At 50.0% G+C, this 13,757-nt stretch overlaps 1 protein-coding gene across 2 annotated transcripts in view; it reads left to right on the top strand.

Annotated features, from left to right (window-relative positions):
• The window catches only part of hpse2 (heparanase 2), a 342,759-nt gene that overhangs the window by 241,151 nt on the left and 87,851 nt on the right, over window positions 1–13,757 (top strand). Inside the window, exon 7 of one of the 2 annotated variants that reach the window (XM_078565124.1) lies at window positions 3,111–3,204. In XM_078565124.1, the coding sequence (XP_078421250.1) occupies window positions 3,111–3,204 (94 nt within the window). The remainder of the gene's footprint in view (window positions 1–3,110; window positions 3,205–13,757) is intronic. The other variant, XM_078565125.1, reaches the window with a different exon arrangement.

Below are 13,757 nucleotides of genomic sequence, written 5' to 3' on the forward strand. Positions count from 1 at the left end.
AGGGCTACATCTTGGTGCTTCCCCTTTGCTGGCACTGGCATTGGAGACTCATTGCTGACTCTGCTGTCCTGTTGGCCTCGATGACCTTGGCAGTCGTCCTCTGGCCCGTGGAGCCTGTGCTGGCCTCACCTGGGAGGGAGTGGCCTGTACCACGACAGGCATCTCCCCAGTCACAGAAGCCTCATCAGATACCATGGTCACTGGCAGAGGGGTGGAGGAGCTGCTTCCATTATCCAGAGCGCCCTGAGAGGAGCCCACAGAGACGACAGGCAGCTCGAGCGCCAACGTGAGGTCACTCTGGACCTCCCCGCTCACCATTGATGGACAGGCACCTTGCTGGGATGCTGTGTGCCTCTTCCATCTCCCACATGGACACTGACCACCTGAGCTCAGTGCCTGTGTGAGGGCTGCAGGTCCGAGCGCAACCCCAGGAACCCTTGATTCTGTTCCTAGAGCTGCATCTCCATGAGAGTCACCAGTCTGTCTATGGAGGAGGCAGTGCGCTCGGCCATGAGGGTCAACGCAGTGCTGATGCTCCACATGGACTCCTCCATCACAGAGACAATGGCACACATACCCTCATGGATCTCTACCAGATCCTCCCGCATATCCCGCTGGACATCCAGCATCTGCCACCCAATGGATGACTCCAGAGGCCCATCATCTGCCTTCGACTCAGCATCACCCTGGTCTCCAGCAGTTCTCTGACTGCCGGCGCCCTGGGTACTCTCTGCCTCTGCCTGCTCCTCAAGCGAGTGTGAAGTGCCCTCACTGCTGTGCACCAACATTCTAGCTGCCAATCTAATGCCCACCGAGGTGCTGGTACCTGCTCTGGTGTCTGGTTCAGAGAGCGGGTGTGATGCAGGTGCATGTGGAGCCTGGCCGGTCTCTGGTGTCAGAAGTGGCTCTTCGGGATCCTGCAATTGGGTGCATGCGGCAAACCTAAGGGAGAACAAGGACATGTCATTAGTTAAAGTCATCACACTGTCACTGTGCATGTCAGGCACCCTGGTGAGAACATGGAGATCTGCATCATAGTGCCATTGTCTTTCAATGATCAATGGGGAATCGAGTTTTGAGGCTCCCATCAGTGATGAGACTACACAAGGATGTTTGCACCATCTGAAACTCTCACCTGTGTGCACTGCACTCTTATCTCCGTCTGATACCCCTGCCTCTCTGTGGCTGGTTGACCGAGGTGCTGCTCTCCATTTCCATGGCATCCTGCTCATACCTCATTGGGGTTAGGCGGTTTGGGGGCCTCTGCTGGTCCATGACCTTTTAATGGTGTTGTGGGCTGTCTTCTCCTGAAAGGACAGAGGAGCATTGATTAGTCCACTCTCTGCCTGCAGCACCACTGCAGCCTGGCCAACACTACCTGAGGAACACCTCACAGGGCATGTCCGAGATGTGGCCCTCGAGCCGCAAGGCACTCAGTCCAAGCAGCCAGGGCTCACCCCCTTGGCCAGCCCTGGTGTCATTGACAGTTGGCACTTAGACTCTAATACCCCTGAGCTCCACGGGGGTGGGAGGTTGCCAGACCTTAACACTTCTCCACGCTGATCCATGCCAACACGGTACTAACCCTTCCTCAGCGCAGCAGGTCGGTAAACCTCGTGTGGCACATCATGGCTGCTGACCTGTGCGGCTACCTCCTCCCAAGCTCATTTTGTTAGGCATGGTGGCCTCCTCCTGCCAGGCCTGGGGACAGGGGGTGTCCCTCCTGGCAGCCACCTCTTCCAGGACCATGAGGCACTCATCCGTAAACCAGTGGGGGTGGGGGGGGCAAGTGCCCACCCAACCTGCCCTCCTGCCTGGCGTCTGCAGCGCACATGACGCCACAGCTTCGTGGTCGCAACGTTGAAGATGTGTTCGTCACTGTCAGCCTTCCAGGGGCTGCCTGTGCTGATTTTAAACCGGCCGCCGGATCCAGGCCCTGGCCTGGGCCTTCCCGACCATTGGGGAGCCGCGTTTCATGTTGGGCAGGCCTTAACTGGCCGGCCAGGGCAAAATCGTGGTTGGTGGGAATGACCACGGTTCGCGGCCTGTGTCCCGGTTGCTTCCGGACCTGCCGGTAACACACACCCGCTGACCTAAAAATCCAGGCCCGGGTGAACCTCCCAGCCTTTCTTTAAAATACTGCCGTGGGATCTTGTATGTCCACCTGAGAGGGCCTGAGGGGCTTCGGTTACATGTCTCATCCAAACACCAGCACATATGAGCGTGGAGCACTCTGTTAGTGCTGCACTGACTGGAATTCTGTGCTCGTGCCTCTGGAATGGAGCTTGAACTCGGGTGTGAGAGTGAGTCACAGAAGAATGTTCAATTAGTTCACTTCCCCAGTCTTGTTAAAAAAAAAATTGTTAACAGTGATGAAATACAAAGCAAACACGGCGGTGATGTGACACGAGCTTTACGGCTCCCATATTATTTGTAAAACCACGCAAAGAGTATTGTCTGTAGTGAGCCTTTAATTATGACAGTCTTTATACCCGACTCCGAAAATGGCGGACAAGTTCTTTGACTAATCTAAAGGGCAAGTAAGATGACGTAGCACACAAAGAGTAGATCTGACAGAGGTGTACGCACTTACCACAGGTTTAGATAAGGTATACAAAGGAAAGCTGTTCCCATTAGCTGATGGCACAAGGACTGGGGAACACAGATTTAAGGTTTTGAGAAAGAGATAGAGGAGATATGGGGCCTGAGACATTGAACGATCTCTAAAGGAAATTGGATAGGCACTTGAGGGAAATAAACTTGCAGGACTGCAGGGGTCGAGCGAGGCAATGAGACTGACTGGATTGCTCTGCAGAGAGCCAGTGGGTTGAATGGCCTCCTCCTGTTCCATAATAACTCTTTGACTCTCAGCCTAAGTCAACATTTAGGCCGGGATTTTTCGGTCCTGCCCGCTGGCCCATTCAATTTTCCCTCACGGTTGGGACCGGATAATCCCGGCCTTAGTTCTTGTGCAATGACTTAATGCCCAACTACCATAGCTTTGTTTTAGAACACCTTGAAGGCAATATAAATCTCAGATCTCTGAGCAGATTTGAAGGGTGATCAGTCTCTCGGGCTGCTAATGTGTCCTCGCTGTGTGTCTGTTTCAGTTACTACATTGATGACCAAACTGTGAACGTGGCTGATTTTATGAAAACGCGTCTGTTGGACACTCTCTCAGATCAGATTGCCAAGGTACACAGGGTGAGTCTCTTTGCTTCTGCTGGTTAACCTAGAGATCAAGCAGCAACAGAAGAGCAATAAACCCGATTGACATAGCAACCAAACTCCTGGGCTGAATGTGTGTGTGCGTGTGTGTACGTGTGTGTGTGTGTGTGCGTGTGTGTGTGCACATGCATGGGCAGTGGGGAAGGTCACATTTCTGGTGCTGGTTGGATGTCAAATCCTCACATCTGATCCATTCTTTTAATAGGCGTCTTGAGGACATTGGCATCACAGGCAAGGCCAGCATTTAGTGTCTGTCCCTAATTGCCCTCGAGAAGGTGGTGGTGAGCTGCCTTCTTAAACCGTTGCAGTCCATGTGGTGTAGGTACACCCACAGTGCATTTTCCTGTAGCGGTTTGACGCAACTGAGTGACTTTATAGGCCACTTCAGAGGGCACTTAAAAGCCAACCACATTGCGGTGGGCCTGAAGTCACATGTAGGCCAGACCAGGTAAGGACAGCAGATTTCCTTCCCTGAAGGAGATTAGTGAACGAGCTGTGTTATTACAACAATCCAATAATTCATGATGTTTATTAATGAGACTAGCATTTAATTCCAGATGTGTTAATTAAATGAATTTATATTTTCTCAGCTGCTGTGTTGGGAATTGAGTGCCCCCCCCCTCTGGAACAATAGGCAAGGCCTCTGGGTTACTAGTTACTAGTAACAATACCACTATGCTAGTGTTGCGATTTCTTGGCCAGTTTAACCAGGAATGCTAGAAAAGTGTTGCGTCGTTTACATTTTTCTACCCATGGGGATACCAGTCGGAGGTCCGTTAATAGAATTCTGAACTAGTTATAGCACAGGAGGAGGCCACCCAGCCCCTAGAGTCCATGTTGGCTCACTGCAAGAGAAATTTAGCTAGTCCTCCTCCCCTGCCCTTTCCCATAGCCCTGCATTTTTTTATTCCCTTTCAGTTGCTATTGAGATTCCCTTCTGAAAGCCAGTCACCTTAAACCTGCGTCCTCTGGTGCTCGTTGGAGCTGATTTGTGACTTTTTGGCCTGTTGGTCTTCACTGATGTTATTGACATAAAGCCAGAGAGTGCAGGAAGTTTCAGGTCATCCAGTGAGTTGATTGCATCACCGATATCGCCAGATATCAGGTGTATCAATCACATTTCAAGTTCACAGGGGGCAGGGGCTTACAGGACTGGTCTTTGGAGCTAAGCAGGACCTTAGCTCAGGATCCTAAGTGAACAAGAATTGACAACTTCACCCCAGACACGAGAGATGAGGGGGCAGGGGCTTACAGGACTGGTCTTTGGAGCTAAGCAGGACCTTAGCTCAGGATCCTAAGTGAACAAGAATTGACAGCTTCACCCCAGACACGAGAGATGAGCCTGAAGCTTGGCTCCTTTCCCCTCGCTTTGCCCTTACCCCCTCAGTCATAGCGCAGTCTAGTAATTCACACTTCCCGCGTCGCTGTGCTGTTTTATTTAAGATGGGGGGCTGTTTATAATAATGAAGAGAAAGCTTCACAAGTGTGAAGGCCTCTGTTAAAGCCCTGTCTACGGCGCTGTGTTAGTCACGGCAAAATATCTTTATGGTTCAGCTCGCATGATGCGATATTCCGGCGAATGGAAACAGTTCTGCAAGTTGTTGAATAACTACTCGTGGCGACAATTGCTAGAAACTGACTGCAGTGCCCTCTATTGGCTAGTGGCACTGCCAATGTCCCTGTAGCTACATCCAGACTACAGAGCGCATAAGGGAGTTAACTCCCCCACTAATCCCCTCAACCTTCCCTGCTGGGAAGTAGCAAGCTTCAACATGGCATCCACCCCGAACTGCAAAGCCCAGGAATAGAACATTCATTTAAAGAATAATAATTCGTCACACGCGGTTTATTTTGTTTTATATCTTCCTGCAACAACAACAGCCTGGATGTATATAGCGCCTATTATGTAATAAATTGGAGCAAGGCGCTTCACAGAAGCATCGTCAAACAATTTGACACTGCACTGGATAGTAGGGTCGGGTGACTAAAAGCTTGGTCAAAGAGGTAGGTTTTAAGGCCTGTCTTAAAGGAGGAGAGAGGGGTACAGATAAACCCCTCAACTCAGCTCAGAGGTTCTGCAATCTTGGGAGTCCCTCCCCCACCCAACAGGATGACGAAATCGCCCATCTCCTGGCAAGGCAAGTTCAGCCCAGCTCGGAGAGACCATGGAGTTTGTTTCAAAACAAAGATCAGAGTATACCAGGCAATGGTTCTCACATCACTTCTCCATGACTGAGGCACAGAGAACCTGTCAGAGCCACAGAAAGAAATTATATACATCCCACCCTCGCTACTTCAGATCTGTCTAAAACATCAAGTTAAAGGACCAAATCACTATCACGGGGATGTGAGGTGCCACATGCCCGATAGATAGAGGGCAACCTCGTCAGAGCTCAGCTTCTCCAAGTCGGCCGGTGGGTTCATAGGGAGGATTCCCACCCACCAAAGGGGATATTCCACATCCAACTGAGCACGGGAGCATAGGGCATCCTGGACTCAGATTCTGAAAGCCAATCACAGAGCCTGCGAGTTGGACTGCACTACATGAGAGGGGGGGGGGGGCGAAACAACCCTGGACAGAACCAAATGGGGAAGTCTTTGTTGCCAAGCAATCTCAACATTCGAGGAGAACAGAGTCAAGCGAGCACAATACGAGGCCAGTGTCTACACTCACCCCTCCAACAGTGAATTCATATGTAATGTTTATAATCAGATCTGCACATCAAGATTTGTTTTAACATCACGTATTAGACGATACCTAACTAGATGGTGAACAATTTTGAACACTCACTTGCCAAAGCGACAGGAGAATCCATCAAATGCAACAACAACATCCTGTATTTATATACAGCCTATTACATAGCAAATCAACCTGAGGTACTTCACAGAAACATTATCAAACAACATTTATCAGTGAGCCAGATATTAGAGCAGAAGATCGGAAGCTCGGTCAGAGAGGTAGATTTAAAGAGTTTCTTAAGAGAGAGGTACAGAGATGAAGACGGATTAATGGAAGGAATTCCAGAGCTTGGGGGCCTCAACAGCTGAAGCCACCAATGGTGGAACAATTAAAATTGGGCATACTCAAGGGGCTAGATTTGGAGAAGTGCAAATTCTTTTTATTCACCAATGGGATGTGGGCATCGCTGGCTGGGCCAGCATTTATTACCCATCCCTAATTGCCCTTGAGAAGGTGGTGGTGAACCACCTTCTTGAACCGCTGCAGTCCATGTGGTGTAGGTACACCCACAGTGCTGTTAGGAAGGGAGTTCTAAGATTTTGACCCAGTGACAGTGAAGGAATGGCGATATATTTCCAAGTCAGGATGGTGTGTGACTTGGAGGGGAACTTGGAAGAGTGCTGTCCTGTTGTGTCTGCTGCCCTTGTTCATCTATAAGGTAAAGAATGCTGTGAAAAGAGCCTTGGTGAGTTGCTGTAGTACATCTTGTATGTGGTACAGACTGCTGCCACTGTGCACGAGAGGTGGAGGGAGTGAATGTTGAAGGCGGTGAATGGGATGCCAATCAAGCGGGGCTGCTTTGTCCTGGATAGTGTTGAGCTTCTTCAGCATTGGAGCTGCACTCATCCAGGCAAGTGGAGAGTATTCCATCACACTTCTGACTTGTGCTTTAAGATGGTGGACAGGCGTTGTGGGGGTCAGGGGGTAAGTTACCCGCTGCAGAATTCCCAGCCTCTGACCTGCTCTTGTAGCCACAGTATGGCTGGTCCAGTTCAGTTTCTGGTCAATGGTAACCCCCCGCAGAATGGTTAATGGTGGGGGATTCAGCAATGGAAATGAATGTCAAAGGGACATACTTTCTTGATTCTCTCTTGCTGGAGATGGTCACTGCCTGGTACTTATGTGGCGGGAATGTTCTTAGGCTGGAGTAGATTGCAGAGGTAGGATAGGGTGAGGCTATGGAGGGATTTCAAAATAAGAATGAGAAATATAAAATAAATCAACAAGTGAAGCTGAAGCAAGGTGGGGAGTTGGGTGTTGTGGTGGAAATATGTGGTGTTAGCGGTGGTTGGATGTGTGATTGGAAACTCGTCTTGGGGTCAAATGTGACATTAAAGCCATGAGCAGTTTGGCTCAGCCTCAGACAGTTACAGGAGAAGGGTTGGAGTCAAGTGGGGAGCAGAGTTTGGAGTGGGGTCTGAAGACAATGGTTTCAGGTTTCCTAATATTTAGTTGGAGGATTACATGCTTTATTGAAAAAAAAACCTAGATAAAGAAGTAAGGCCCAATAAGGGTGGTAGTAAGGGAGAAATGGTCAAGCCAAAGGCAGTGCTTAGATGATACCAAGCTTAGATTTTGAAAGCGAAAGTAGAGAGGTGAGGAGTTGCACAGCTCAGTGCTGGAAAGGAACAAACAGGGATCGAGGCAGTGAGTCTTAATTTCAAAAGAGGGAGGCAAGATGGAGGAAGGCCCAGTGAGTGGAAGAGAGCGCTGGAGTAAAACAGGAGCAGTGAGGCCCTGATGGTATCGGGTAAGGTAGTCCTGTTTGAAGCCAGCCGCATAGCCTGTGTCCCAGAGAGTTATATAAATGCGAGTCTTTCCTCATTGGTGCATGCCAAGTTTTTATAGAGATTAGGGTGTTTTAAAAACAGCTTTACAAGTGCCTAAGAATTTAGTGGAATGGCTTTGATAGAATTTTTTTTTTTGAAAAAGGAGCCTCTTGTTCTTCAGTAGTCTCTACAGGGCATCTAATGTAACAGAAGTCTCCTGCTGTAGCTAAGAATGTAGCGTTAAGAGAAACAGTCAAAACAAGCTGGTGTGCGGCCGGCTCAAGGTGGTCAGATGTTTAAAGCTGAACAGCGTTTACAGGCTGCCCAGTGGCTCAAGTGACTTCGCGCTCAACTCCCAGGGTCAAAGCAAAACAACTGGTGTCTCAGTTCCCAGTCATTGAGCCGCTGGTGTCTCAATTTGTTTTTTTTTTCTAACCTGGGCTACTAAACAAAAGGAAGCAAAACGATAGATCTCTCTGTGGGCGGTGGGAGACGGGAGCTTTGTTTCTGTTGAGAAACCTAAATAGTTCACCTCCCAAGCAAGGAGAGAGAGGATGAGCTAAATCAGGAGACTGTGGTTTGCTGATGCTGAGGTTGGGTTCTCAGAATCTCTGAAATTCAGACGGGAGGGAGAGACTGAGGGAGGAGAGGAGGGGTCCCCAACACTTTCAAAATCCTAGGGGTGAATTCCGGGATGGGTGAGGTTTGGTGGGGGATAAAGGGAAAACCGACCGGGTCTTCAGTTGCTCTGCTCAAAATGGTGTCTTCCCTCGTGTGATGACAGAGGAACTTAGCCCGATGCAGGGTCTGAAGAGAAGGCGGATTGGTCAGACTTTAATTGCTTTCCAGTGATCCTCACTGACAGCATGCTCATATAGACAGCACCGGGCTCAGCTGTGATGCCTCTCGCTGTCAAATACACAACCAACACACATTCCCTGGCCAACAGATTGGAAGAGTCAAAGCATTCAGGACATGGGTTTGTGTGTGTGGGTGGGTCTGTGTGTGGGTGGGTCTGTGTGTGGGTGGGTCTGTGTGTGGGTCTGTGTGTGTGGTGGGTCTGTGTGTGTGAGTGAGTCTGTGTGTGGGTGGGTCTGTGGGTGGGTCTGTGTATGTGTATATGTCTGTGTGTAGGTGGGTCTGTGTGTGGGTGGGTCTGTGTGTGGGTGGGTCTGTGTGTGGGTGGGTCTGTGTATGTGGGTGGGTCTGTGTATGTGTATGTGTATGTGTCTGTGTGTGTGGGTAGCTCTGTGTGTGGGTGGGTCTGTGTATGTGGGTCTGTCTGTGTGTGGGTCTGTGTGTGGGTGGGTCTGTGTGTAGGAGGGTCTGTGTATGTGGGTGGGTCTGTGTGTAGGTCTGTGTGTGGGTGGGTCTGTGCGTGGGTGGGTCTGTGTGTAGGTGGGTCTGTGTGTAGGTGGGTCTGTGTGTGGGTGGGTCTGTGTGTGGGTGGGTCTGTGTATATGCGTTTGGGCCTGTGTATGTGGGTGGGTCTGTGTGTGGGTGGGTCTGTGTGTGGGTCTGCATATGTGTGTGGGCCTGCGTATGTGTGTGGGCCTGCGTATGTGTGTGGGTCTGCGTATGTGTGTGGGTCTGCGTATGTGGGTGGGTCTGTGTATGTGGGTGAGTCTGTGTATGCGGGTGGGTCTGTGTGTGGGTCTGTGTATGCGGGTGGGTCTGTGTATGCGGGTGGGTCTGTGTATGCGGGTGAGTCTGTGTGTGGGTCTGTGTATGCGGGTGGGTCTGTGTATGCGGGTGGGTCTGTGTATCCGGGTGAGTCTGTGTATGCGGGTGGGCCTGTGTATGTGTGTGGGTCTGTGTTTGGGTGGGTCTGTGTGTAGGTGGGTCTGTGTGTGGGTGGGTCTGTGGGTGGATCTGTGTGTGGGTCTGTGTATGCAGGTGGGTCTGTGTATGCGGGTGGGTCTGTGTATGTGTGTGGGTCTGTGTATGCAGGTGGGTCTGTGTATGCGGGTGGGTCTGTGTATGCACAGAGAATAGTGGAAATCCAGAACTCGCTCCCCATCAAAAGACTGTGGATGCTGAAACAGTTGGAGTTTTCAATCCTCAGTTCAATAGCTGAGGGTGAATCACAAGCAGGGAGTAAATCAGCGGAGTTATAAATCAGCCATGATCTGCCCAGATGGTGGAACAGACTTGGCGAGTGTTTGTGAATGCACTGTGCACTTTGTTGGCTGCAGCTCCCAGGCGTCGATCCTGGCCCCCTCCTGCTGTTTACACGAATGATATGGAGCAAGGTACTTTGGTCCCATTAAAGTGGTTTGTGAGCTCCTTTCTGCGCTCCTCCAGGCAGCCGATTGTCGAAGACTTGGCAGAAGGCGCGCTATTCCCTGCCCAATCCCTGGGCCACCATATCATGGAAAATATTCTGGAGCCAAGCGACGCGTCTGACTGGCTCCAAAGTGGCTGCCTCATCAATGGTGCTCACCTGATTGGCTGGGGCCAGGACTCTGCGTAGGAAAACTGCAATGAGACCATCCCTGTCGGCACGTAGAGTTAGTGCGAGTCCCTGGGAGATCAGAGAATGGAAAGATCAAGGAATTGATGAACTACAGGACCAGGAGTAGGCCATTCAGCCCCTCTAGTCTGTTCCACCATCCAAGCAGATCACGGCTGATTTATAACTCCGCTGATTTACTCCCTGCTTGTGATTCACCCTCAGCTATTGAACTGAGGATTGAAAACTCCAACTATTTCAGCATCCACAGTCTTTTGATGGGGAGCGAGTTCTGGATTTCCAATATTCTCTGTGCATACACAGACCCACCCGCATACACAGACCCACCTGCATACACAGACCCACACACATACACAGGCCCACACACATACACAGGCCCACCCGCATACACAGACTCACCCGCATACACAGACCCACCCGCATACACAGGCCCACCCGCATACACAGACCCACCCGCATACACAGGCCCACACACATACACAGGCCCACACACATACACAGGCCCACCCGCATACACAGACTCACCCGCATACACAGGCCCACCCGCATACACAGACTCACCCGCATACACAGACTCACCCGCATACACAGACCCACCCGCATACACAGACTCACCCGCATACACAGACCCACCCGCATACACAGACTCACCCGCATACACAGACTCACCCGCATACACAGGCCCACCCGCATACACAGACCCACCCGCATACACAGACTCACCCGCATACACAAACTCAACCGCATACACAGACCCTCCAGCATACACAGACGCACACACATACACAGGCCCACACACACACACACACAGACCCACACACATACACAGACCCAACCGCATACACAGACTCACCCGCATACACAGACCCAGCCACATACACAGACCCACACCTATACACAGACCCACACACATACACAGACCCACCCGCATACACAGACCCATCCGCATACACAGACCCATCCGCATACACAGACTCACCCACATACACAGACTCAGCTGCATACACAGACCCAACCGCATACACAGACTCACCCACATACACAGACTCAGCTGCATACACAGACCCAACCGCATACACAGACTCACCCGCATACACAGACTCACCCGCATACACAGACCCACACACATACACAGACACACCTGCATACACAGACTCACACACATACACAGACCCACACACAGACCCACCCACATACACAGGCCCAAACCGGGGCTTGGCGAGACCCCAGACTCACCTGCAATCCCAGATCCAGCGCAGCTCACCTCGTGATTGTCAGAGTGCAGTACTGACAGTGGCCACCACACCCGGGGGTGCGTTGCCAGTATGGAGCGCTGCTGGCCTTTGATTGGCAGCATCTCTGTGAGGCGGGACTTCCTGTCCCTGAGAGGGGGAAGTACTACCTCCAGTCTATTGACAACCAATCAGCCAAACCTGGTCAGACTCCTCGCCAACATTTTAGCCAGGGGGGGTGGGTGGGGGACTCGAGTGCCTTGTCAAACCCATGCTCGCACAGCCACCCTCATATACACACAGACTGCCACACACAGGCATGCACACTTACACATACCTCCACAGACCAGGAAGTGCAGAAAAGATTAATGATCCAAAATGCAAGTTACAAGAACACGTTCTTACTGGAAAAAGATTGAGAGGTGACTCAATCCAAGTTTTTCTACGTGCTAACAGTCATGGTGAATGTAGAGGCAAGCAGTTTTGCTTTGACTTCATTATTGCTGGACTAAAGGACACCGGTACAAAACTGTAAAGCTTTAAGCAGCACAACGTTTGGATGAACTGTCCTACTTTACAGAATAGCAAAGACGTGGAATACACCAGCAGTGGATAGCCATCTGCTTATGATGGGATTAAAAGTCAGAGGGATAAGAATAAGTTGAGCTGGTGGAAAGAGTCTCCGATACTTTGACTCTCATCCTGCTCAAAATGCAGCGATGTCAACGTGTGGAATGCAGCCTGGAGGAGTTAGATGGTGTGAGGTTGACAAACTGCATCTTTTCACTTGGTTGCCTTAACACTTCAGCACAACAATGCAGCTCCCTTTCTGGAACATATTTATTTGGGGTTTTCCGGGGATATGGAGAATCCGCAACCAAATTCCAAATGGTCTGCTGAAAGCAGGAAGTGCAATACGCCAAATGTCCCCTTCTTTGTCCCCCAGTTTTGTTGCAGCACTGTATTTACAACGCAATGCGTTCATGAACAGGGTATGCATAGTTTTACATTGAGTAAAATACTCTACCTTACATTTCCTGGTTTAGACTCTGCCTGTCTCAGTAAGGATTCCTCCTGTTTAGTTGAAGAGATACACTGTTGTTTGTCCCGTTCACACAGGTCCCAGCTCCCCACAGCGAGCGCTGCGCTGTGCTGTACGCTGAAATGGACATCTCATCATCCTGTTAAGAGCATGGGAAGATAAGGAAAAAGGAGCAGGAGCATATCTTTACAGTTCCTTGAGCTTCCTCCACCATCCAGCTCAATCACGGCCGATCTGCCTGAGCTCCGCTTTCCTGTCCGGTCCCCGTATCCCTTGATTCCCTGAGAGACCAGAAACCACCTCAGCCTTAAACATATTCAACGATGCAGCATCCACAACCCTGTGGGGTAGAGAATTCCAACTCCCCCGAGTGAAGAAATTCCTCCTCATCTCAGTCCTAAATGGCCGGCCCCTTATCCTAGGAATGTGCCCCCCGTGTTCTAGATTCCACAGCCAAGGGAAACAACCTTCAGTGTCTGCCCTGTCAAGTCCCTTCAGAATCTTGAATGCTCCAATGAGATCACCTCTCATTCTTCTAAACTCCAGAGAATACAGGCCCAACTTACTCAGCCTCTCGTTATAGCAGAACTCTCTCAACCCTGGAACCAATCTAGTGAACTATTGCTGTACTGCCTCCAGCGCAGTATGCATAGTACCCCAGGTACTTTCACTAAAACCCTAAATAATTGTAGGAAGACTAAGAAAAACACCTTCAAAAGTCTGTGGGCATCTGTAAGCTTAATGAATGGTGAGTGCTGTCCATTTACTGCTGACTGGAAAATCCAGGCTATGGAGTGCTCATTATCCAATACAATGATCCATGTGCACACCATTACAATGATGCAATAAAACATAGATACAGGAAGCATATGTAAACTAAAGGAGACTTTCCATAGGGTGATTTCTCAATCTGAGTCAGAAGATGTAAAATAGAACATGAACTGTGAATTCAAAGACTGGGTGCTATATAAAGTCACCCCTCCTGAAGCTTGGTAAACTTTGTAAAATAAATCAACTGCATTTCTAACTTACACTTGAGTGTTCCTTTTTTAGAAAGCATATCACCTGGAAGAACTGAGGGTTAGACTGAATGACAGTGGAACCACCGAACAGCAAAGACATTGCAGGACCCTTTAGGATAGAACACAACGTGACAAGGGTCTTTCAAATCTCCCAACTTTTACTAGATAAAAGTCCGTGTATTGAGTGAATGTCTACGGACAAAGCAGAATGATGGAGTGAGGATATGACAGCGATCTAATTGAGTGATTCC

This window comes from Cetorhinus maximus, chromosome 20, assembly GCF_964194155.1.
Source record: "Cetorhinus maximus chromosome 20, sCetMax3.hap1.1, whole genome shotgun sequence".
NCBI classification, from domain to species: domain Eukaryota; kingdom Metazoa; phylum Chordata; class Chondrichthyes; order Lamniformes; family Cetorhinidae; genus Cetorhinus; species Cetorhinus maximus.